Source organism: Scatophagus argus, chromosome 16, assembly GCF_020382885.2.
Source record: "Scatophagus argus isolate fScaArg1 chromosome 16, fScaArg1.pri, whole genome shotgun sequence".
NCBI classification, from domain to species: Eukaryota; Metazoa; Chordata; class Actinopteri; family Scatophagidae; genus Scatophagus; species Scatophagus argus.
In genome coordinates, this window is record NC_058508.1 from 15,849,600 (window position 1) to 15,874,848 (window position 25,249).

Consider the following 25,249-nt stretch of genomic DNA (forward strand, 5'->3'; position numbering starts at 1 on the left):
GTCACGACACCTACACAAAGAGGATACAGTGGTGGATAAACAGAGGCTGAGCGCAGTGACTGCTGGAGTTGAGTCAGATGGTGCCAGGTGTCCTTTTGACATGGGCACCACTCCCCTTAATGACTGGTTGAGAGGAGAGCGAGAGCGGCTGCCACCAACACCCTTCCAATTAAAACCTCTAATTAATCAGAGCTATTTAAAGAAGCCCATTCATCCCCGATGGCGGAAAGCATGCTGACGAGAGAAAGGATACACGGCACATCTTTGCTCTGATTTACCTTTTTTCCAAGCTGCCCTTTGGCATTAGTGCTTTCGTTCTACAACTACGGTAAGCAGCTGTCGCAGTTAAAACATAAAAGATAACTGCATGTTGCTTGTTGTTTTTTTTTATCCTCTTTTATATCTAAAGCAGTTATGGACTGATGTTTAAAATAAAAATTAAACAAATATTTCACATGCTCTGTCTACCCTTTACATTAAGATCAAGCAAGGCAAGTAAAGTATTTACCTCCTTTCTTTGAAATGTAGTGGTAAGCAATGAAGCAGTGCGTGATTAAGGATGAGCACTGTGATACTAAATTTGCTAACCTGATATTAAAACCCTGGTCACACAAAATTGATGTGTTTAATCACTATATGAAGTATACTTTAAGTTCTTATAAAGATTTTCTAAATGCTGCAGAATTTATATTCAGAATACAAGAAATGACTGCTGTTATTGGCTGTTGTTGTTAGCTGTTGAACAACAAAATCTTAATGTTGCCGTGACGTGTCTACTGCTCATGCCTACTCAACTCCAAACTCCTACATTCCCACACTGTTCAGCGTTAGGTTGACTAAGTGGTTTCTGCATCCTTTTTAAGACTCTCCTGCCAAATCCAACGGCATCAACTTGTTTCAGCAAGATCCAAAAACAACATAAACTTGCACTGAGGTGATAAATGAAAGGTTGGGAAAGGAAAAACCAGAAGCCAGAAGCAAAGTAAAGAAAAAAAAAGAGAAGAGATTGAGAGATATGATGATCACACCACGTACAGAACTGGCTGGTATCACACAAAATATTGTAGCTCTGTCACGATTTCCCTGAGCTCATAAAACCACTGATAATCATAGTCCAAACTTTCTGGAATATATAAGGGGAGGGGAGGGGGGACGTTTTTGCAGCCTGCAGTTTCTTTCTGTGAAAAGAGCTCATTAGCTTCTCTTGCCCTCGGTTGAATTTACTAGACAGAGCTTCATCTCAGGCTGAATACAAATCCCACTTCCTTCACCAGGATTTGGACACCCAAACCATAAACACAGCCATAACCCTTCTCATCTCAGAATAAAATCAAATATAACCAACGCATTAGCTGAACTTCTTTGGGTGGGCACTACATCGCCTGGAGGGATATGACCTGAGAGGGTCAGTTCAGGACGTTACGTCTAAAATGAAAATGTTTGCAGCCTTTATCTTGGTCTGCAAAGCTGGTTATCACAAAAGCATTTTTCACTGGGTGCTTGTACAAAGTTTGGACAATATCCCATGGGTCAGCAAGTCCTACTGCTCCAGACTTTGAATTAATCTGCTTACAAATTACATGACGCAAACTCAGACAGATAAATAATAGGTTTTGTAGGCATGTCCCACTATAATGAGAGTGTTTTCTCTGCTCTCTCTGAATTTTGGATGTCAGTGTTCAAGCTGCATTGGTCTTGCGATATTTTGCAGACCAGCAGCCCACTCAGAGGAAAATGACCGAGTTGAAAAAGACGGAAATGTCTGCCCTCTTAATTTTTCAGTCATTGGTCCCTACAGTTTAGAAATAAGTACAAATCTTTTAGTCTTTATTGAAATATCTTGGCAGCAAAATTGCCTCCCTCAGTTAATTGCTCCTATTTGCATGTAAAATCCAAACTCTGAACACACTCATCCATTAAGTACCTGCCAATTTGACTGAGGAGCTATTAAACTGAATCTCGTCCATTACACAAATATGTGAGATGGGATGACCGCTTTTGTATGTCCCGTAACTCAATTAAGAATAACAGTAAATGACACGACTTGGCGTGTACGACTCGAAAGCTTCTTGATTCTGAAGAGACACTCCACTCCATTTTAAAGAAATTACGACTACAGCGATAACTGAGGGCCTTCATTTTCTGATGTCGAGCACCGTGGCAAGTGGGTACCAAGCAGTGCTTGTGCACAATGTCAACAAAAGAACCCTAAGAGTGGCCAATTTCTCACAACTTAAATTAAAGCGGAATACACAGGCTCCTTTCTGTAAACAGACAGTAGCTTATGTTTGAAGAAGAGACTCACAGTTTTTCAAGTGTGTATTAAAATTATGCACAAATGTACAGTTTAAAAAAAAAAAAAAAGTCTTGCTTGCTGTTTACACTTCATTAAGAGATGTCACTGCTGATGAGCAAACGATGAAACAAAATCCACAGTCATCATTCTGTGCAAAAAGCCAGTCCAAAGTTTATCTAAAGCTTAAACAAAGCTTCAGCACTCTGAGTTAAATCAAGTGGATATCTTCAAGAGCTATACTCTTTTTAGTGCTAAATTCCTTCTTTGTGGCTTCACAGACTGTTGCCTCGCAGAGCTCCAGTGGAGAGAAAGAGACACACATAGGAAATTTTGTACTAAAAGCGCGGTAACTTTATAAGATCTTTTTGATTTGACTAAATCAGACTACTGAAACAGAATATTTCACACAGGAAGACGACTGTGGGGTCTTGCTTTGACTCTCGCCTTTAAATTCTACCATTTAAAGTGACAATTACTGACAAACAAGTGAAAGATCATAGATACAATGAAACACATATGAGTGTGGTTCAGAGTCTAATCTTTTTCTTTTTCCAAGGGGGCAATAAAATGGATGAGGTTTTGTTTTCCAACATCAACAGCCGAATCCAAGTTGAGATGTGAATTTGTAATATGGTGATACGTGGAAATCAGCGTTTAAATATGAATTTTGAAAAGCTAAACTTCTGCTTACTTCTTTGAAATTCAGCTTTTCTGTTTCACTTTAAATGAAACAATGTCAAGTGCGTAACCTCAGCTTGAACAGCTTTTCATATTTTTGATATCGTTGATTTATTCAAAAATCCTCAAATCATTTTAAAGCAAACCTATGCTTAATCTGGTGTTGCAGTTACTTGTTTACCAGTTGAATTTAACAAAATATGTGAAATAATATGGTAATTTGGACAGCAAAGTGTAAAAACAGTGGCACCTTCTATAAATTAGTCATTTTCTTCTGACTTTTTCGACTTTTTAACCCAATGCTGACCTTAAATATTATCGCATCACCTTAAGCATGGACAAGGATGTGTGTTGGAATATATATAAAATGTCACACAAGATAACAACTCAAACAGTTTTTTACATTTTGTTGCACTTTTAAGAATGAGGTAACACCCATTTCTTGGTTTAACACATTTATTTTCACAAAACTCACGAAGATACAGTTAGATCAGGAGTGCCCTCTGAAGTGTGTACACTTGACCTCGCTCACCACATGTGGACTACTGCATCAGCTCATACACACTGCAATAAATGCTTAAGATAAGATAAGATGAACTTTATGGATCCCGCAGTGGAGAAATTTACTTGATGTGGCAGCTCACAAGAACAGAAAAAGAGTGCAAAAAGTGTGCAAAAACAGTTACAAAAGAAAATAGAGGTAATCAATTAAATTAACAAATTAACAATTTACAGTACAGTAAACACAGTATAATATACAGCTATATACAAGTCCTCATAAGGGAGAAAAAGAGGACTAGACCATTGAATTATGTAGTCTAACCGCAGTGGGAATGAAGGACCTGCTGTAGCTCCTTCCTACACTGAGGGTGTAGCAGTCTGCCGCTGAAGGAGCTGCTCAGGGCCTCCACTGTCTGATGCAGAGGGTGAGAGGTGTTGTCCATGATGGATGCCAGCTTGGCTAACGTCCTCCCCTCACCCACGGAGTCCAGTGGGCAGCCAAGGACAGAGCTGGACCTCCTGACCTGGTTTAGTCTCTTCCTGTCCCGGTCCGTGCTGCCCGGTGCCCAACAGACCACAGCGTAGTGAATAGCAGAGGCTACCACAGAGTCATAAAAAGTCCTTAGGACGGGCCTGCACACTCCAGAGGACCTCAGTCTCTTCAAAAGGTGGCCCTTCTTGTACAGGGCATCGGTATTATGTGACCAGTCCAGTTTATGGTTGAAGTGAACACCCAGATACTTAAAACTGTCCTCCATCTCAATGTCTCAATGTTAAACTCTATGTACATGACAAACACTGAAGTAAGTACAGTTCAGTAAGTACACCCACATTCATTTAGCAGAAGTAAGCATATGAATATACCATCACCCTGTTTCAGTGTTTTAATCAGTTTTAAACCTCTTTGAATTATGCTTATGAACTGACTTTGCCAACTTTTTTAATCCAAGATCAATTGCTGTATTTATTTCGACCACACAAAAACGATACTAAAAGCATTTTAACATCGAGCGCTGGAACAAACTCTTGCCCTCAAAACACAACAAAATACTCCTTTAAACTTAATGATTGAGGGAATAACTCTGGCTGTGATGTTAGCATGTTACTGGAGTTAGCACCGGCACTTCAGCAGCACATGAGCACATTAGCTTATTCAACTTCACACACGGCTAACTAATATTCACAGCTTCCACAGTTTCACAGCTTGCTGCCCCACTTACGTCACGACCACATGTATTTGTGAGCACTTATTTAACGCACTTTAGCTAACACGGCATGTCACCAGCTTCTACCGTTGTTGTTTCTATCGTCGCCCACCGCCTTAGCTCCGAGCGAATGGCGACATTCACACTCTTCGCCATAATTAAATGCAATGTCTCTTAACGTCTCAGTTACAAAGTTAAGGCCCCGCTAACACATACTACTGTCGTCTATTACCAACATTACAGTCAGCTTACCTGCAAGAAACATGACGATACAGTTACGATGAGACGCGCTCTCTCTGAAGCGCGTACACTTGACCTCGTGCATCACGTACTGACTGCTGCTTCTACGCTACCGGCGTCAGCTACTGAGCCTAGCCAGCATAGTTTAAGGCTTAGAGTGCCCCCTACTGACAAAGCTGATCTTAGCAAGAATGTACATATCAATGTGCAATGTGTTATGATGCAGAGATAAAGGCAAGTCACACAGTAGTATATTTTCAGACCTTGTCCTTGTAAAAATTAACAGTGGGTCAAATATCTATCGGTCTTTTTAGATACACCGTGCTACAGTTTGTCTGTCTTGCATACGAAGCCAAACATCAATCAAGAAGGTGACTGTTGCTGTAAAAGCCTGAAGCCTTGTCAAATGTGACTATAATATGAGAAACTGTATCAAGTTGGGATTTTGTGTAGATAACTCAATATTACACTGATTGTTGCTTACTCATTGTCCAGGATTTTCATGTCTGACTGGTGAAGTTGACAGCCGAGGCTGTGGCAGGGTTGCAATGCTCCTGGCACCACTGCAGCTGAATACAGGCTTGATGGTGGTCTAAATACTTCTGACTGATGAAGCTTATTACTCTTTGGGATCACACATGCAGAAAGCCACCAGTGTGGAGAGAACAGGCTCCCACAGAAAGGCTCTGAGAAGACAAAAGTAGTAAACAGACAGAAAATTGGCCTCAAGCTGTGCTGCAGGAATGAACATGAGGCAGTGATTAATCTGAGGGACTTTTGTTTATAAATCTACAATAAAGTTGCATGAAAAGACTTCACAAAGCAGTCACAAAAGTAGGTTGTATATGAATTCACACAGCAGTTAAGTAGATGCTAAACAAATTCACAAACTAATGAAATATCATCTGCTCAGCGACTGTCCTACTTATCTTGTGAATTGTCTTTTCAAATTTATTTAATGTATAGATTTAAAATGTAGTCAGATGATGTGCTATTAGACCACACAGAGCTGCTGAAAAGCTTAAAGGTTTCCCTCCATCGCTATCTTTCTATCCTGCAGCAACTGCTGGAATATCAAGTTCTTTAATCTTTAATCACCTGTGGTGCAGTAGGCAGGGAAATAATTGCTCATTTTGTAACAGTAGCAACCACAATAATAAAGAGGGTATGATACACCAGTTATACAGATACAGACTCACAATCCTTGCCGGAATGGTTGTTTAAAGCAGTATTTTTATGTCGGTATTAACATAATACTCAAATGACCAAAAAGGTTAGCTTGTGATCATCAGATTGTTGCTCATTAGAAGATCAGCCACAGTGACAACCTGAGAAGCTTCGAGATTAGGTCAGTGAAGTGGAAGGTGAGCACTATTAGCTTTAGCACAAACATCTCCTGAAACTGTATCATCTCAACCCAACTACCTTTAAGGTCCAACATCACATGTGATAGAACTTTTTTTATACAAGGTTCCATAGAAAAATAAAACTGAAGCATCTCCATTACAGTTTTAAATTTGCAATCATTTGGACCCCACTATTGTCGTAATGAGTCCTAATTCACAAGAAGCCAGAACTGTATTAGTTAATGTAGCATATATTTTTGATCTTCTTGGTTTCACACAGTGGAAGAACATTAATGAGTTACAGCAACATATTCTGAGTAAATTTACTTCTTATGAAAGCATCTTTCTGCAGGACGCATGATCCAAACAACTGATGCAGCTCCAGTCTGATCCCTTTCATTTGGTGAGTGATAACAAATGTTAACAAATATAGTATGGTGTTAAAGGGGTAAGTCTTCACTGATTCACAAACTGCCGTTGCACCTCTCTCTCTGTGTGTTCAAACCTTTTCTGCCTACATCCCAGTCAAGACAACAGTTGTTGTTGCAGCTGACTGGAGTGTGACCAGCGGTGGATCATGTTTAAAGTATGAACACACAGCAGCAACCCTTTTATTCTCAGACTCATGCTATTCAGTGTGGATTATCTTTTTAATGTCCCCACCAAGCTGGGTTAAGGTGCCAGGATGCAGTCTCCCAGCTGCAGGCAGGCACAGGATGTTGGCTGGGTCCAGAAGCCTTATTGAAAAGCTGACCTTTAACGCATCTTGAGACAAAAGGCTTTGCATACAAATGATGATCTGATTCCTCAGTCATCTGCCCAGTCAGTCAATGCCACTGTTGGATGCTCCCTTGCCTGAGCAGAGCTGTGTCATTTCCCCCCAGTGATTTTTCATTTCCATTAGAAATGTGACAGAACAATTCAGTTTAAACCTCGCGTTTGACCAAGTTCAGTTCCATTGTCTTTCTCTTCTCTTGTCTGCTGCCACGAATAAGGTGAATATAAAAGTGGGGCGCATGCTAATTTGCTAATTCTAATTAGTCATTATAAACAGTATGGTTTTGAAGCCAGTGCAATTTAATCAGGTATGCAAATGCATGGCCTATATCGACAACATAATTATGCAGAGAGAGTAGATAGTACATTTATGCAACTTCTTCAAAAAAAATGATGCAGCAGTGCCACCTACAGTGAATTAGCTGCATGGTCAGTTAATGGTCATAGATTTTTTTAAAATGCAATGAGCAGGATCCTCCTCTTATACTGGATTCTCAAGCAGCATTCACAAGTTTTAAGAAGATTTTTACAGAAATAAAGAAAAATGTAATACTTGATTTTGTTAAGGCAACAAACGGCAATTTGTCATATTGTGTCGAGCTATGAGTAAAGTTCATCATGGTTTCCTAGATGTTTACAAGATGCAAAACTGTATCCAAATCATGGAAGAAATGTTTTATTGGAAAGCAGAATTTACAATGAACAATCTTCCACCCACCTATTGTCTAATTCTATGGCCTGTGGAGCTACATTTTTGTCTGATAAAGTACTGACCAAACTTTCCTGAGGAGGATAAAATGTATTAACTGAGTCATTATTGGGGACAAAACTCTGAAAAGTGATGTCAGGTGTTCATTTGAGTCTAACTTGAATGACTTCATAAAAAAAATGGTCAAGAAATGCACAAGAGGATCAGGAGACACCATATTTGTTTCAAATATTTATTTGTCCAAAAATGACATAACCAATTCTAACTTTGTTATGCGTTTTACATTTTTTAAGTCTTGAAAAAAATCTTATATGCAAAAATGATATATACAAAATGCTTTTAAGCTGAAAGGCACCAAAGACAACAGAGCAGTTATTGCTTGCTGAATCCATAAAAACATAAAAAAAAAAAGAAACAGAAAGTGGATCAACTTGAGGAGGTGTGATGTAAATCCAAATATTATTAGCAACCTAATTAGAGACTTTTAGTTCTCTTTCACATTGTAACAATCTTTATTTAAGTTTTTAAAAAGCTAATAAGACAATAGTGGTGTTGTGATAGCTAAAGTATATATTATTTATCACATAAATATAATAGTCTTAATGAAGCACATTTTATGTGTGCATTATTTACTCCCTTTTGTGGCTACAGACTGTCCACTATGTGTGCAAGGGGAAAAGAACAACTTGAGAACATCCTTAATACAAAGTACAACTTCTGTCAAACTCGAAAATTTTATTTATAGAACATACACCTTTGTAATAAATTATTCTTAGTACAATTTTCAGGTTGTAACTATCAGAAAATAACAGCTATATCATTGTTACTGCTAAAGTTTGAAAATGAACTTGAGATGACAGTGATTGTCGGAATATTGAAGTGTTTGTACGGTTGTGTGCATCTGATTTTCCATGCCAAGAGAGCTGTCTTCACCTATGGTCTTAAAAAATTGCTGAAAACCAAGAGTGAAGTTTTCTCTCCCCAAACCTCATTCATCCCCCAAGGACACTCAAGTCCTACCATGAGCAAAGTGACGGTGCCATACATCTTCACAAGTGCTAGTAAAGAGGACTGCAACAGGTCATATGTACAAGGTTCAGCGGTGGAGTGGACTGCCATTGGTCAGTTTTTAAAAAGGTAAACAGGTGAGGTAATTTCCTATTACTGGTATTGACAGTCAGTGTAAAGATGGCAGCAGTACTCATCTTCCTCCTTCTTCTCTACTTCTTCTGTCTCATGTTCAGAAGGTAATGCCTGATCCGGCTGTTTAACAAGGCAAGCACTCGTACCAAGATGCTGCCTAAGATCCATGCATGAAACACTTTTTAACCAAAACCGAAAAAGAAACAAATTTGTGACATGATATCAGAAAGTAAAATAAGCTTGTGATTTGAGTGACTTGGGTAACTGAGATTACAATAATGTAATATAAGCCGTGAGGGAACATACTGTCAGCACCATTCCTCTGCCCATATGGGGAACTTCTCTCAAGAAATCAAAGCACCTCATTTGGATCTCCCTCTGGATAGACCAGTGGTCCTCCTGCTGTCGCTTCTTTTTGATTGGACCCATTGGAAGAACTGCATACAGTTTTTGAAGATGTCGTTTCTCCCTCTCTTGTTCCTCACTCGTCCGTCATTTGTTTAGGGAGATGGTGACATAAGATGTAGGTATGTAGCCTTCGTCCCCATTGTTCCTACGGACTCGGGTCCAGCCATCCCCTTTGTCCTCCTCTACCACTGCCAGCACCTCCCCCTCCTGCATAGAGATGGTGCCTTCACTGGCACCTGAAGGAGAGACAGACTAGATGGTAAAAATCATCACTGTGGCAGATTATGCATACAAGACTACACAAGCACAAACATGACTGTGACCTCGCTACTCATTCAGGTTTGAGAAAGGTTATTTGCTCCTGAAAAACAATCAGTCTACACAATATTGCCAGAAACTACATGTAGCATTTGCTGATAAGAAGGGAGGCTAGTATAATTTTAAAAAAATATGTACATCCAGTATTGGCAAAAATTTAAAAAATACACTCCCTGCATCTGTAACTGCTAAACAGCACCATATGATATCCAAAGTTGCATGTAGCTCGCTAATATTTCCAGAAATTGTGAGCATAATGAGGACTTCTTAAGTAGCTTTTACAGGAAGGTCACTGACTTCCAGAGGCATAAATGAAGCTGAGAGAAAACTGATCTTTCATCGAGACATTTGATCAAGGTCCTAGCCAACAGAGTTCACTTGGTATGCACCTCATCATACAGACTCTTCAAAAATGGAGAGCAAGGCAGGCAGCTAAAACACCCTGTGACATACCCGGAAAGTTGTACATGGCTGTGCATTTCCCAATCGGAGCAGCTAGTTCCTCGTCCTCAAAGTCATCATCAAACTCGGCGTAGATGGCCTGGGAGGGATCTGGAGTGCTTTCATCAGAGTGAGCTCCATCGGGGCTGGACAGAAAACCAGAGGTTTACTGTGCAGAACAGACAACACATCGCTGTGCCGGAAACACAGCGTCTATAAGCAGAAGTCGGTGTTACCTGTGAACATCATGGGCTCCGTTGTTGTTGAAAGTGTGAGATTTGTAGCGCAGTGTGTCCCCTCGGCCTCCTGCCTCTGCAAGCCAAGTCTACATAAGAGAACCAAATTGAAAGCAAGGAAAAATAACTAATAGTTGTTTAGCTTAAAGCTGGAGATGATGTATATAAGTCATGATTTGCAGGCCCAGATCAGCAATGGTGACCCTGGGCCTGGCTCACCTCACAATGACAAATAACAACCTTGCGAAATGAATAAACAACAGAGGTCGGGCTTACCTCGTACTTGTTGAGCTCTCCTCGAAGCCGCTCTATATTCTGGGATGTCTGGCTGATTTGGGATGCCAGACTAGCAGGGTCTCCCATCTGAGGATTTTTCTCATAAACATCTTTCATCTTCCCCAGGGCCTCACTGAAGAGAGGGGAGAGAGTGAGAGAGGAACAACATGTGACTTTCAACAGAAATTGGTTCCCTGCAGAGCTCAGGGCTGAGTAAACAATTCAAACATTCACAGACACTACAGAGTTATACACACTCATGCATGCCTGAATGTTACAGCCACCCTGCCACTTCTGACAGAGATGGTCCTGAATACCCACAGACAGACCTCTGATCTACTTCCTTTTGCAGCTCTTTGCAAATTTCCTCCAGTTTCTGTTGTAACCTCTTTCTGCGCTGCTCTGGTGGAAGATGGGCGAAGTCCTCTGTCACCGTAGGCTACAAGAGTTCACAGGAAGGGCGGGTTAACACTGCACGTAGTCCGAACAATTTCACAGTAATTTCTTGGTAAAAAACACAGACACCCCATCGAGGAACGCCAAGCCTGTGGTTTGAGTTCAGCTCAAGGGGCAATGTTTAAGTGACAAAGAGTTAGCTTCAAATCTCATAGTTACACATTTCTAAGCCCTGAAATCAATGCCAACTCATGTACAACAGCGAACTGAACCCAAATCCACCACCCAAAATACAACGTAGCACACTATAAAACCATATTGAAGCATTACTTTAAGGTGTAGTTCAGGTTTTTTTTTTTTTTTGAAGTGGGGTTGTGAAAGGTACTTAACTGTAATTAGTGTCTCCAGTGTTTAGAGTTTTAAACTTCAGTGTTTTAAAGAGTTAGTTTGGTCACAATAACACAAACAAACTTAGTCTGGTGGCTTTAGAGAGAGAGAGAGTGATAAAACCGTTTCAGTTTCCCCTCCAGAAAGGGCTGCTGCAGGATAAGCAGTGAAAGTATTCCAAATATAGCAAACACTTAAACTGATATTGAATTTTTTAGGTGGGCCTTCCTACATAAGTACTCTTACTGCTTTTCCAAACTGGGAACTTGCTGACCACCACTGACTGTAAGTAATACACTGACTAAGTACCTCATACAACCCCACTTCAAAAAACCTGGACCATGCCTTTGACTATAAGTTCAATAGATAAAATTCTGGATGGAAAAGGTGACCCAACAAAGTGCAGAGACAATTATGGCTGTTACGAAATTGGATTATAAATTGCTCAGTTTCCTCTTGTGCTACCAAGCGTTCCTCCCTTGCTCCACCACCAGATGGACACCTCTTCAATACATAGAAACTCAACAGGACAAGCCTGTTGCCACATAACATGACACTGGCTGCTGCATGTTCAGTTGTTTGAACACAGAAGTTCCAGCAGAGGAGTTATGTGGAGGCACAGTAATTATAACGAGATGAGCTGTTGTAATGGAAAGGTGGCCATTTTTAAGTGTCACACAAATGAGACCCCCACACCAGCTGCATTGTCCATATTACCGTGATCCTCTCTGGAGTAAACTTCTGAGGGGAAAAAGAAACAGTATGTGTACAAACACATCTGGTAATATTCATGGAAGTGGTTCTTGCTTTCCACCATGAAAAGTTCTTCTTATACGCTTATAACATATAAATATTAAGAATAGCATACGAGGCCTTATGCGTAATATCTGTGCTACATGTTTGAAAATGTCTTATTCATCTAAAAAGTTCAGTCAGTCTTGCAGAAGGAGGAACACAGGATGATGTGCAAGCCTCGATGACAGGACATCTCCTGGCACCCAAACCTTTTCCTCTGGTGACTCACCGATCTCCTGAGTGTCCGGAATGAAGAGATTCTGGGTTTGACTGTCTTATTGATCTCCTTCAAACAATACGACAGGGGGTCCCGGCCAAACTTGGGGGAAGGGGGTCCGTTAGCGGGCGAGGGGGCAGGGGGTGTGGAGAAAGGTGGGAGTGTGGAGGGAGAGAGCTGGGGTGGAGGGAGTGCCAACACCCGAGCATGAGGTTTGCAGGCAGAGGGTGGTGTACAGGATCAGGGGATGGGGACGGGGGTGTGGGGGAGGGGGGACAAAAACAAAACAAGGTAAAAAAGGGAAAGAAAAAGACACCATCAACACCTTAAAGCACACCACAAAAGCCAGGAAGACAACACTGGAGCAAACCCAGCACACGAGCCCAGAGAGCATGAAAGCACAAACACACATCTGACTCTTTGGCTCACGTCAACACACACACACACACACACAAAAGACTCAAATCCAAAAATAAGACTAGCGCCCAACCACAGTTCCCAGAGTGGTACTGCGGCACCTGCTGACAAACTCAAGCCAGGCTGAAGGGTAAAGTGAGTACCAGTGAGGAACTGGGGCAGGTCAGCTAGACTAAATCAAATCTGAATTGCTTAAATGGGTTAAAAAAAATTCATACTTCTTTACAGTCTGGTTCTTATTTTCATAGTTTTATGCCTCATAGATTTTGATATTTCACTCAAGCGATAGAGTTACACTGCAAACAACTTTACAACTACTTTAACAGAGCATCACATCTTGCCCCAATTATCTAAATTACTCACTTAACCAAACTGTTCACTACAAACATTAACAGTATTGAAGACCTTTTGGTCCAACTCTGTTCAACCACTAATATTACAGTTTGGAGGGCACATATTTTGCCTGCAGTAAAAAGACAGCTGAGTCATCTGGTCTCTTACTGCCAAAATAGGCAAAACTGGGCTTATTTAAATACTGACTGCTTGTGATTGCTTGTGTTTGCTATGCTCTAAAGGGACCAGTTCACAGTTCATGGAGCTTACAAAGCTGCGTTAAGCTGTCTAGTTTGGTCATCCTGTGTGACTACGCTAACATGGTCATTAAAAATATGTTTCAGAAATGGCAAGTATATTGGCAACTATGGCAATAAGAATAAAGAAAACAATTTCCAAGCTAGCCAACTGAACTGTTAGGATTCCTTGTGTAAAATCATGTTCACAGCTCTACCTCTGCTATGACCTACATGGATAAAATATCAATTCATATATCAGTGCAGTTGTTATAAATAGCCTGGTTAATAACCACAGTGTCAGTTGTGCATATAGAGATTTGGGGGCTTTATGGAGGCCCTGTACAACCTCAGAGAAAGAGGCTGAAACTTGAAAACACGCCTAGAGTGAACTACAGTAAAATCTCTCAGTGTCAGCTGTATGTCTAAGTGGAAAGATGGCAATGGGGGTGGAAGGGTGGGATCTATTAGCTAAATTACACAGGAGGCTGATAACTTCTAGCCTTCAATAGTGAACGTCCGAAACAGCCCTGCACCGCGGTCCCTTGTGAAAATACTAGGAGTAGGAAGAACAGCTCTGTTATTATGTGAACATCTACTGGGTAGGTGCTACTTTTCTTGAGAGTTATGGGAATCTAAGTACAGGAGAGCAGTTCAGAATGGGATTGCTTAGGGGCCAGACATAAACCAGAAACTCAGTCAAGCCAGTGTAGCCAGCCTCCTATTCATACTGCTACAGCCCTAATTGGGAGAGCATGACTGATGACACAGAGCAGTGTGCCACACACATACACAGAGCAGGAAGAGTGCAGAGCAGAGCACAGCCAGTAAGACATGCAGAGAGAAGAGAGGCGCTGAACAAGCACACACTGCAGGGAACAGAGAAGGGATCATTTAGTGCTGGAGGAGGAGGAGGAGGAGGAGGAGGAGGAGGAGGGTTAGCTGGTTAGTGGTCAGCTATTCACATCAAAAGTTCAATTTTGGACCTCAGTGAGAGTGCTCCTTTGAGATAAGACCCATGAGATAGATTCTCAAGACCAGATAGAAAAACATTAATGTTGGGGTTGGCCATGATCCAATTTTTCTGACAGGGCAAACCTGGTGTCATTCCGATTGCCGCTACAAAGATTTTATTGTGATGAGAGACATAATGCTAGGTTCCAGGCAGTATAATGGAAGCAGTGTGTTTGTGGATGCCTGTGGAGGAAAATTCAATGTTGTTTGGGCCCTGTGCTGATGAAAGCACAAGCACAGCAGAATGTTGACTGCCAGCTGACCTATTGGAAACCATACTGCAGAGAGAGAGGGAGGGTGGGTGGGCAGGAGGGGGTGGTGGGGTGGGAATGTCAAACTTTATTCACTCACAGCCAGTCATGCACAGGACCTGTTCTAGAAGTGTTGGGAGCGTGTGTGAGTTCAGGTGTAATACAATGGAAGAGGTTCATGCATTATCATTGTGAGCTTTAGAGATAAGAAGGTTGTGTGTGTGTGTGTGAGAGAGAGAGTGCATGCGAGTGTGTGTAGCCACAACCACGGGTCCATCATGAGTGCTCTTTATAGAGGGGATTTCCTGACTCTGCAGCAGGTCGAACACTAACATTACCGTGCGTAGACTCACCCACTGCCCACCTGCCAATGACCTTCGATGGAGGCAGGTTGCTAAATGTGTTCAATGCACATTTTCAAAAATGCAAATAAAAAAACCCAAACATCTTTTGTAGTCTAAGGTCATGTCATTAGGCTAAATTAGCCTAATGTGCTCTGCTAGTATGGAATGTCTTACCTTACTCCTTTTGCTGAAAAGCCAAAAATTTTTACTCCTGTTCTTTCCCAGAAGGTCCATAGGGCCTTTAGGTGTGCCCAAGCTACTGTCAGATGAGGCTCTGTTGATGCCCTGACTGTAGTCCTCAAATTCCACGTCTCCAGGACGTTCGAAGCCTGACTTGTTCTGCTCTATTACAACCATGGAGTCCTACATAAGATGCAATGGTGGACAACAGCAATCAATGGTTGTTTTCGCACAGTTTTAACAGGTGCATAAAGCCAGTGTCACACATCTAAACTTATTTAGCATTTACAACACCAACTCACATTCCTGTCGTTAACATTTGTGCCGGCTTTAGTAATGCCTTCCAGGCACTTGCCGATGATAGGCATCACATGCTTCTCTGTGTCGGAGAACAAGATGTAGCCTTGCGCCAGCTTCCGTACTCGCCTCTCATCCAGATCCTGCAATTTCTAGTGAACACACAGAAACAGCTACTCAGACACTGCCATTATTAGGATTAAGACAACAAATAATACATAGTCCATAATTCAACAAGTCTCAGTTTCAAGAAAGATGTTTAGTTTTTTAATGGTTATAAAATATACTTGTTAATGTTCTAATTAAAGCCAAAATTTTAGCATGCAAATTAGTTGAACTAAATTGACAGATTTTTTTAGGCATATTGACTTAATGTTGTCTTTTTTCTTTTTTTATTGTATTATTTTCACATGATCAAAATAAAACCTTCATTCATTCATTCACTGCCCCGCTACCAAGGGTAATTCACTTACATTGAAAATGAGTGGCATATCATTAAAATAGAACTGGTTCTGCTCCTTGTTGTACTTCTGAAGCTGAGCAGCGTAGTCGTTCTTACACTCTTCCGCTATGTGTGCTCTCATGTGAGCCTGCTGCTTGGCCTAGAACCACACATACAGCAAACAGGTTAACCGATTCTACCTTAGGTATCATGGATCATGAAAAATAGAAGATTTTTTTTAATGGCCCATGTTACTTTTTCAACGTCTGCTTTTGTGGCATTGATATCTTGATCGGTCTTCTCGGCGTACTGCGCTGCACGCTCTGCTTCTCTCCATTCCCTCTCAAAGCGCTTTTTACTCTGGTGTGCAGAAAAGAAAATAAAAACAGAGAAAAAAAAGGCTATGTTCAGTTCATTCTGCTAAGTGGGACCATTGCCTGAATGAAACATGAGGAGGTTCTACTATTTTGAGAAGAGCTATTTTTTTCTCTTTCTGGAGAGATGGATAGGAAGTTTGGGGGCATTGGGACTGTATCATCTGCAATCATAACTAAACAGGTCTTGAACTTATGATAGGAGCCTAAAATGGGGGACTTCTTTCTACACTGTCACTGTTTTTACTACAGACAAAGACTAATGGACGACTCCTTTAGACTTACACTGTCGAGCTGCTTGTAGGTGCTCTCCAAACTCTGCTGGGCCTTCTTGGCCTCCATCAGATACTGCAGACATTCATAAAAATAGACCGAGTGAGAGGAGGGGAGGCGGGTCAGATGACAGAGACAGAGACAGCCATGTGCAAGGGCCGACATGGAATAAACAATGACCTACAAAAGCCACACGACATAACAGACAGGAAAACAAACACCAGCGTGTCTGCTTGAGACATCACGTCTGCAGTGAGAGGCCGTACACGGCTACAGTGTTCTGCAGTCCAGTGGGACAGAGCCAATGCATTCCTCACAGAGAAATGGAACACCACTGCTCAGACCGTACCTCCCCCTGGAGACACTAAGTAAGACTTCCTTCCTGCCACAATAGTGAGATCTGCCCACCTCCAGCCTTCCTTTAAATGTCCCTCTATTCTCCTCCCACCCTGCAGGCACAAACTAGTACATAGGCACTACAGCTACAGTGAAGAGCCGATAAATCGGTTAGTCATTGGACAGTAAATTAATTGTTTTGATAATTGACTGACCATTTAAGCAGTTCTTCAGAAAAATGTAAAAAGGGCTTGCCTTACAATGAACTGAAGATTATTGGCTTTTAAACTGCTGGTCAGACAAACCAAGACATCTGATGCAGTCATCTTGGATGTAGGACGTCGAGCGTTTTCCAGTATTTTAGGTTGCCCATTTCAGATAAAGGAGCTTGCAGGGGGTTAACTAAAAAAATTAAACTATTCACACTGTAGCTACATAAAGCACAAATGGCTCAAAACACCATCACAATACACACTATATGGATAAAAGTATTGGGACACCTGACCATTATACCAACAGGGACTTGATGCATAGACAGCTTTGCAGCTTTAACAGCTCTTCTGAGAAGACTTTCCACAAGATTTTGGAGGGTTTCTGTGGGAATTTTTAACCATTCATGCAGTAGAGCATTTGTGAGGTCAGACACTGATGTCGGACAAAAAGTCCTGGCTCTCAATCTCTGTTCCAGTTCATCCCAAAGGTGTTGGATGGGGTTGAGGTCAGGACTCTGTGTGGGCCAGTCAAGTTCTTCGACACCAAACTCATCCAACCATGTCTTTAGGGACTTTGCTTTGTGCACTGGGGTACAGTGATGCTGGAATAGAAAAGGGCCTTACCCAAACGGTTGCCACAAAGTTGGAAGCATAGCATTGTCCAAAATGTCTCGGTATGCTGAAGTATTAAGATTTGCCCTCAATGGAAGTACAATGCTGAGCTTAAACTCTAAAAAACAGCACCATACCTGAATTCAATAATAAAGAGGTGTGTCCCGATACTTTTGTCTATGTAGTGTAGTTGACTTTAAAGGAGCCTTAACATAGTATGTTTACAGCAAAATGTCTAGTGTCAAACACTTTACAACATTTTAACTGGGAAACCATGTCAATTTTATTTATTTGGTAAAGCCGTGGCTGCAAAGATGGACTGCAACCATTCCGACACAATTCACCCTTGGTTCACTGCATATGAACCTCACCGTCTTTCGTTCCTGCTTGAGCTCTTGCAGGTACTTGGTAAGATCGATGCAAATGCTCATCATCATGTTCTCTGCAATTAGCTCCCTCTGGCCCGCATAGTCATTCATCTCATTCAGGATGTCCAAAAAAGACTGGTAGCTGGACAACCTACCATTTAAGAGGTGGAGAAAGGAAAGGGTGGGGATGTGAGCACAGCAATGGGACCAGAGATAAGATAATACATACACAGGTTCAAAAAGAAGTCAGCAGTGGACCATGTCATAATAAGGAGCTCATGACTTCCTTATTCCTGCTTCCTTCTGGGGGAATTTTACAGCAGCTCCACAATGCAACATGAGCGCAAATAACAATAACACGACTCCTAACAGTTTGAAACATGATGCTATTTGCAGTTCAGTTCTGTTTGTGACCGAGTAAGCAAAATTACAGCTGACACTGTTTTGCAGAAAAACCTGATCCCTTAAAGAAAAAGTAAATACTGGACCTCGAAAATCAATAATCTGTCAGTCTTATTTGGAGAAAGGCTTTGCAGCAAAACTCAATTCCAAAGGAAAATAGCAAATCCTGCACACACCTATCAGCTCTGAAAAGATTTATTAAAAAAAGTCGACATTCGGGTCACAATGACCCACAATGGCTCACCTGCACTCTGGTTCATCTTTGCTGCTTCGTTTTAAGTTATATTTCTTGGAAAGGTTCCTGTGGAAAGTGAAAGCACATTAAATGAAAGTGCAGACAAACACGGAACAAATTCTCAAAGGGAAAAGATGGATGACAGTGAAAGAAAGTTCAGCAAATTAAACATTTCTTATGCATCCACTGGCTGTTTTATACAAACAGGATTAAAAACATCAACACGCTATGAACTTATTAAAATAGCTTTTCTTCCTCCTTTAACTCTTCCTTTCACCACATCCTGTCTATCATGTGCCAGTCTGCTCCCACTTCCTCTCCTCTCCAGCAAAGCTCAGCACTACACCAGATGTGGGCCTGGGAGACAACTGGGAGAGGGAGCACCGTGGATGCAGAGAGAAAGAGGGAGAGAGCGAGTGAGCGAGCGAGCACACTGCAGCTGGAGAATGAGGCCAGTGTTCCAGAGACAAGTCAGATTGTGTCCCAAAGTAGTCATAAGACCACACAAACATTTCATAAACAGCCTTTTAACATGCACCAGTGCCAACACAAGCAAACACACATACATTGACACAAGTTGCCGTGGGCATTCAAAGCACATAGCGGGGGAGAACAATGACAAAAAGCCAGGCCTACCTCAGTTGTTTGGCATAGTTCTGCTCAATCTCTGTCCTCTCCTTCACAAATTTCACATACTTCTCCACCAGCTCCAGGCCGGACTGTGTATGCTTCTCAATGATGTCATATTGGTCCTGCAGGAAGGAGCATGAGTGACAAATAAGGAAAAGATACTGAGCCAGAAATGGAACATGTGTTAACTTCAGGGTAATAAGTGGGATGCTGCTTCAGTCTGAGGTCATCTCATCTGAAGGAGGGGGGGCAATAAACTAAGCACATCAACACTTGTCAGACACGTCGAATTTTAGGAATGCTCTCCGCACCAAACTTCCGGATAGCTTTAAATCAATGGGCACCCGTGCTATTCATAAGACGTGAGGTCATAACAGGGATCACAGGCAGGAAAAGGAGGTGCTCTTCTCATATCATATCCTGCTCTGCTGTGTGGAGTGAAATGTTCAGAATAGTAATCTTGAGAGCAATGAATTTTATTAAATGAGTCCTTGTTAATGTAGCCCTTTGACTTATTTCATGTCTAATTTTAAATTCACAGACCACCAGCAGACGACAACCAATTTTGCTGACCTTTCCTTTTGATGTTATACAGTAAGGAGGCATATTGTGCTTCATATCCTCTTTTGTTCCTTCTTGGGCAGAGCACTTAATGACACCTTCAAGATCAGACAAGTCTGTTAAAGAGTGAGAGGGTGATATCTTGCCAATCTTCTCTCACTCTGCACTCAAAACAATTCCCACAAGCTTTCATTGCCACAGACTTTAGTATTGAGGAGGGGGCACGTTGAAAGGAGATTCCTGACAAGTTGAGCCATGTTCTTCTGTACCCTTCAGGTAAAACAAAGGAGACAAAAAACCCAGCGCTTAGCCTAATCACAGAACACAGTTAAAGGCCAAGTAAGACGGAGACCGGCAATCCATCACCGCAGTAACACCTACCCAATAGGCAGTGTTAGGGGTTTCATTTAGCGCCATTAATTAAGAAACAGAAGTAATGATAGTCAATGCAGCCAACTGACAACTACACATTTTCCAATTTCCTTAGATGCACATTTTCTTCTTAGATGTGAAAAATAATAGCACCATATTTGACATGCAAGTAGAAATCACAGAGTAGAACAGTAGTAAAATGTACTCGTTTGTTTGAATGTAGCCCTCTCAAAGAGTAAAAAGTTCCAATTTATCTGTTTAGATGCATCATTTAACCCACAGCAGTTGTTGTCTGCATCCAGTACGACTTCACCACATCAACAGAATAGAAGAGTGAGTGAGTCTGCAATTATGTTGACCAAAGCTGAAAAATACAACTGGAGAGTCAAGGTATGCCATGTGGAGGCGTAGTGCTGAGTAACAACGTACACTCAGTCAAGTACTGTAGGCCTACATAGGTGCAAATCTGACATACTTGAACTGACTTGAGTATTTACATTCTCTAAAACTTTATACCTCTAGTAAATACTTACATAGTTTTACTTAAGTAAGCTTTTGAATGCAGGACTTTTACTTAGAGTGAAGTATTTTCACAGTGTGGTATTAGTACTTTTACTTAAGTAAAGGGTCTGAATACTCCTTCCAACTCTGTTGACCCTCTGAGTTACAGATTCACAGTCGAACATGACTAATGCTTATGCATCAGATTACGGAAAGGCCATGGCGGCAGAAATGGGAAGTTATGTTCCACACTCACCTTTTCATGCAGGCATTTTGCATAGACAAGCCTGTTGTTTGCATATTGAGATTTTGGACTCAGATCAGTCTATGGCAGTGTGTGCAAAAAGGGTAAACTGCTGTGGAGATTAATGGCAGGTTCAGAAATCACAAGGTATTAAGATAAAATGCACTGTATCACAACCCCACCTTCAGTGGTCTGTATCAGATAGACCTGGTAGACCTAAATAGGACATAATGTTGAATCACTGCTGCTGTAATAAATATAACTTTTTAGGAGTCTCAGTCAATGTCCTTTCAATGACCTTTATTTAGAATTGTAATAGTCAAGTCTATCACGGTATGATGAAGTCTAAAGTCATTAGACTCATACTGTGTTCAGTCGTTTGTCAGGAATATTAGGAGGAAAGTGCATCGCAGTGTGGTGCCAAAAAACTGTTTAACACATTTTACTGGATTGTTTTCCTATTGCTTCTTGCTTTGATTGTAACAAAACAACAAATGTTTTCACAGGATGTCAAATGATGAAAGTAGCTAAGTGAAGAGAGCCTACCTATTTTTTCCAGAATAAAAGATTTGGCTTTGCGTGTTTGGAATTTTATATGAAACACACTGATTTTACAGGGATGTTGTAGGCATACACATTATGACTGTTATCAAACACATCAGCCCTACAGCCACCCACACTAACTTCACTTAAACAATCAGCATCAGCTTGTTTAAAATGAATTGAGAAAGCGCTCACACACATATCTTTTATAAATGGCGGGGGGAAAAAAGCACCTGAAAATCTCACTTAATTAACTGTAACTGATCAATTCAAAACAAGAAAACAGTCAAACTCACTTCAACAGTCTTAAAGTCCATCATAATAGTGTGGTGAGACATCATCATTGTTATCTTATCAAACACCAGAGAGTGTCAGACTACTGCAATATATGACCATCCAAAGCCACAGTCAAAATTATCTTTATAGGTCCCCATGGATGGGGTTTGTACTGAACTGATTTTCATAAATTGTAAAGTTTGTTTGTGTGAAACTGCTCCTGACAACCAGCAAATGGTTGTGCTTTTGATTAAACAGCAAACATCACGGCTATGGCAAAGCTATGGCTTGCATCCAGGCAGTTTCATGAATGCCTTTACATATGGTTTTGATAATCTAAGTGACTTTAACATATTATAACACAATCCTTCAGAACATTTTGTAGCACCTCTCAGGACTCTTCTCATTTCATCATATTTGATGGGTAATTTAAATGCTGTAGTTCTGTCCTGGTAATTATAGAACTTCTGTCGATGTCTGCCGTCGTCTGATTTAATGGCAGAGATTTAGGCTGAGAAGACTGATAGGCTAAATCACTTCAGATTCGGGTCTTAAAAGGTCCTATTTAGCTAGCAAGCGTCCAAAGTGTCCTATATGCTTAATCCTTCAATACTTCCAGTAAAACCACAGCAAGAACTGGCATCAAGTGAACGCCACATATCTTCTCAAGGAGTCACCCTGAAAGTCACCAACCTAAGAGGCTTGGGTGGATGTTTCAGCCCTGAGTCACCCTGTTTTCTAAAAAATTAGCGGCCTGGCCCTGCCAGGCGGGCCACAGTGCAGTTCTCAGGAATGGCCTGGTAACACTCACTATCACAGCTAATACCTAGACACTGATCTTCCACTCTGCGCCTTAAAATAGCCACTGGATTAACGACTGTCAGGGGACAGATGCCACAGAGCTGACTTGGCCCAAGGGATGACTCTCCAGTCAAACATTAACAGAACCAATTATGTCTGCAGGGCTTTGTCTAACCAGACAGGTGAGGTCATGGCCAAATAAACCTACCTGAATATTTTGTCAGGTGTGAATGAAATTATTTGCTCGACTGAAGACAGAATACTGGCTTTTGTGTGGACAGTTTCCCCTACAACCAGTGAACACAACATGGCATAAACAGGAAAGGCTCCTACACAGAGTTGGAGCCTCTGATTAATACTGGGGTGCGGATGTTTCTCTGACTCAATCAAAGTAGGGCAAAACTAATTAGGCTGTTGCACCAGCACATAGGATGGAAAAGGGACAGGAGAAGAGGCCTAGGGGGAGACTCCATAATGAGGACACAACCTCCCCATCTTCGTCTTTGCAGTGCTCCACTTTACATATTCAGGTTCTCGTGTATGCGTGAGCATTTGCAAATCTGCAGCTTTATCGCTATGGTACAGTGCACACAAGCTGTGGCAGTCGCCAGGGTAACACGGTGGAGTTTTAAATATATGTCACCACTGTTAACATTACATCCAGGACATCGCTTCCACTTAACAGACTGTAGCAGCTTCATTTGCCCCCATCTTTTAAAAATCACCAACTGCATCCAACCAACAGCAATTCATTTTAATTACTATGTCTATCAACTGAGTCTAATGCAAAATCCTGTCAAATAGGATGTTTTACAAGCACTCCATCCAACAAATGAGCCTGGCACATGTTATTGGGAAAAAAACAAATCAGGATCTCTTGATTTCAGTGCACTGTTTGCTGAATACATAATCACGCCTCTCAGGTGGGCACACGAGGCCTCTCATCAGTGATGAAGCTTGTTGTCGAGGTAAATGACAGCATCTGATTTCATCTCTATGGAAGCAAGGAGTGCCAAACTGTAAACAATGAAACATCCCACTGGGTCCAACCCACCTCAGCACACTTAAAACGCCTTATTCTATATACAGAATAAAGAGTATTCTGACACCACTTTCAGCCTGACATCAGTTGTTTATGTTCATCTTTATGCGCATGTCCATTAAGACTGTCAGTCATGCAGGGCATATGATAAGTAGAAAGACGCTGAAAAAGTTGTTTTCGATTTGCTTCTAGATGTGGTTATCAGATTATAATGACAGTGATTTATGGCTGCAATTTGGGATATGTTTTGGTACATACTTTTTAGTCTTCGTAACTTTGCAGCCTGGCGCGGAGCAGATATCCCACTGTATAACGTTATTTCCCGTAAAAAAACAAAGATCCAAACAAAAGCCAAACATCCAGTCGATGTGCAAAGGCTTATCCAAGATTATCTGTGGCTGTGCTTCACTTACCACAAGAGCAACATGTTGATAACGGGTTTCAACTAGCCCAATCTTTGTTTCAACAACTACACGCTGAAGGAAAACCGTCGATGACTGCACCGCTTTGCAGACACAAGCCTGCGGCCACGGAGCCAACGTTTCACCGCCTCTACAGACATGTAGTCCTCATTAACGGGACGCCTTTCTCAATCCTGACAACAGCTAATACGTACCAAAACGAGTCAGATGAAGAACTCACCCAAAGCTCTGTGCCCCAGTCCATGTTCAGCTTGTGGGCCAAGCTGTGTGACTATCCCGAATACAAAGAACTTCTCCAAAGTTATCCCAGCACCTCGGAGGAGGAGGAGGAGGAGGAGGAGGACGGCCCGAAAAAGTATACGGTGACAAATCGGTCGCAACCACTACGCACTCCGGTCTCAACACCTCCTACAAAATAATGCAAACCGGCATCATAATCAGCTGATTAACCGGAGCTTGCAGTCGCTTGTCTAGTTTGTTCAAATATCTTTCATAGCGAAGGAGAGAGGGATAAACTAGCTTTCATATCCGCGTCACTCCCAAGTCCTAAATCTTAAAGGGGCCGCGTACTGGACCGCAAACACCGCAGCTCCATCCCCGGCGGTGCTGTTTCAAACGGTGCGTTTCTCTTAGCCCGCGTTGTTTGCTCGTTAACCTGGTTTACAGGTGCCCTGCAGCGTCAGTCGTCACACGTTACTCCTGTAAAATTGGCCCCACTGACGGCACAGCCTCGCGCACCGACTGAAAATTATAAACGACTCGATTAAGTGCTGCAGACTTTTAACTGATGTCTTAAATCTCGATTTATTTATGAGAAACTAGAATAGGCCAACAATATAATTCCTAATGAGTCATGACAGTCACCCAGGCTATAACAATGTTATATAAGACCAAGACTCTTCAGTGCACATAAGGCTTTGGTAGTAATCACGACAATGTGAAAAATAATAATGTGAAATTATAAAGGTGCTCCTTCTAATTAACACAAGATGCTTTACAACTTTATTAAGAATTTAAAAAATAAATAGATTCAATTCAATTTCAATTCAATTCAGTTTATTTATATAGCGCCAATTCACAACAAAAGTTATCTCATGACACTTTCCAATTTGAGCAGGTCTAGACCAAACTCTTTAATTAAATTGTAAAATAGAGAGAGCCC

The 25,249-nt window shown here is 41.4% G+C and overlaps 1 protein-coding gene and 1 long non-coding RNA gene across 6 annotated transcripts in view; both read right to left on the reverse strand.

Annotated features, from left to right (window-relative positions):
- Positions 1 to 5,040, reverse strand: part of LOC124072864 — a 47,985-nt gene extending 42,945 nt beyond the window's left edge. The window contains exon 1 of the long non-coding RNA XR_006845611.1: positions 4,933 to 5,040. This is a non-coding gene — a long non-coding RNA (uncharacterized LOC124072864). The remainder of the gene's footprint in view (positions 1 to 4,932) is intronic.
- Positions 5,041 to 7,970: 2,930 nt separating this feature from the next.
- trip10a (thyroid hormone receptor interactor 10a) lies at positions 7,971 to 25,111 on the reverse strand. 5 transcript variants are annotated; one of them, XM_046414981.1, is made up of 16 exons: positions 24,308 to 25,111; positions 19,332 to 19,447; positions 18,705 to 18,761; positions 18,062 to 18,209; positions 16,543 to 16,605; positions 16,139 to 16,243; positions 15,915 to 16,043; positions 15,447 to 15,593; positions 15,139 to 15,327; positions 12,382 to 12,546; positions 12,075 to 12,095; positions 10,904 to 11,013; positions 10,575 to 10,707; positions 10,299 to 10,387; positions 10,075 to 10,208; positions 7,971 to 9,539 (listed from the first exon to the last, which is right to left on the reverse strand). In XM_046414981.1, exons 1-16 carry the CDS (start codon positions 24,329 to 24,331, stop codon positions 9,388 to 9,390), a joined length of 1,782 nt encoding a protein of 593 aa, XP_046270937.1. In that variant the 5' UTR covers positions 24,332 to 25,111; the 3' UTR covers positions 7,971 to 9,387. The 5 variants fall into 5 exon arrangements, with proteins under 5 accessions (XP_046270937.1, XP_046270936.1, XP_046270939.1 ...); XM_046414980.1 differs by having other exon boundaries at positions 12,075 to 12,098; XM_046414983.1 differs by lacking the exon at positions 12,382 to 12,546 and having other exon boundaries at positions 12,075 to 12,098.
- Between the last annotated feature and the right edge of the window lie 138 nt (positions 25,112 to 25,249).

Bases quoted from the DNA above. Each gene is read 5' to 3' on its own strand.
- trip10a (XM_046414980.1), bottom strand. From the start codon at position 24,331: ATGGACTGGGGCACAGAGCTTTGG. The intron at 16,044-16,138 runs GTAACATGGGCC...GTGTGGTTCTAG, and splicing joins CAAAAGCAGACGTTGAAAAA to GCCAAGCAGCAGGCTCACAT. The intron at 15,594-15,914 runs GTAAGTGAATTA...TGTGTTCACTAG, and splicing joins ATATGCCACTCATTTTCAAT to AAATTGCAGGATCTGGATGA.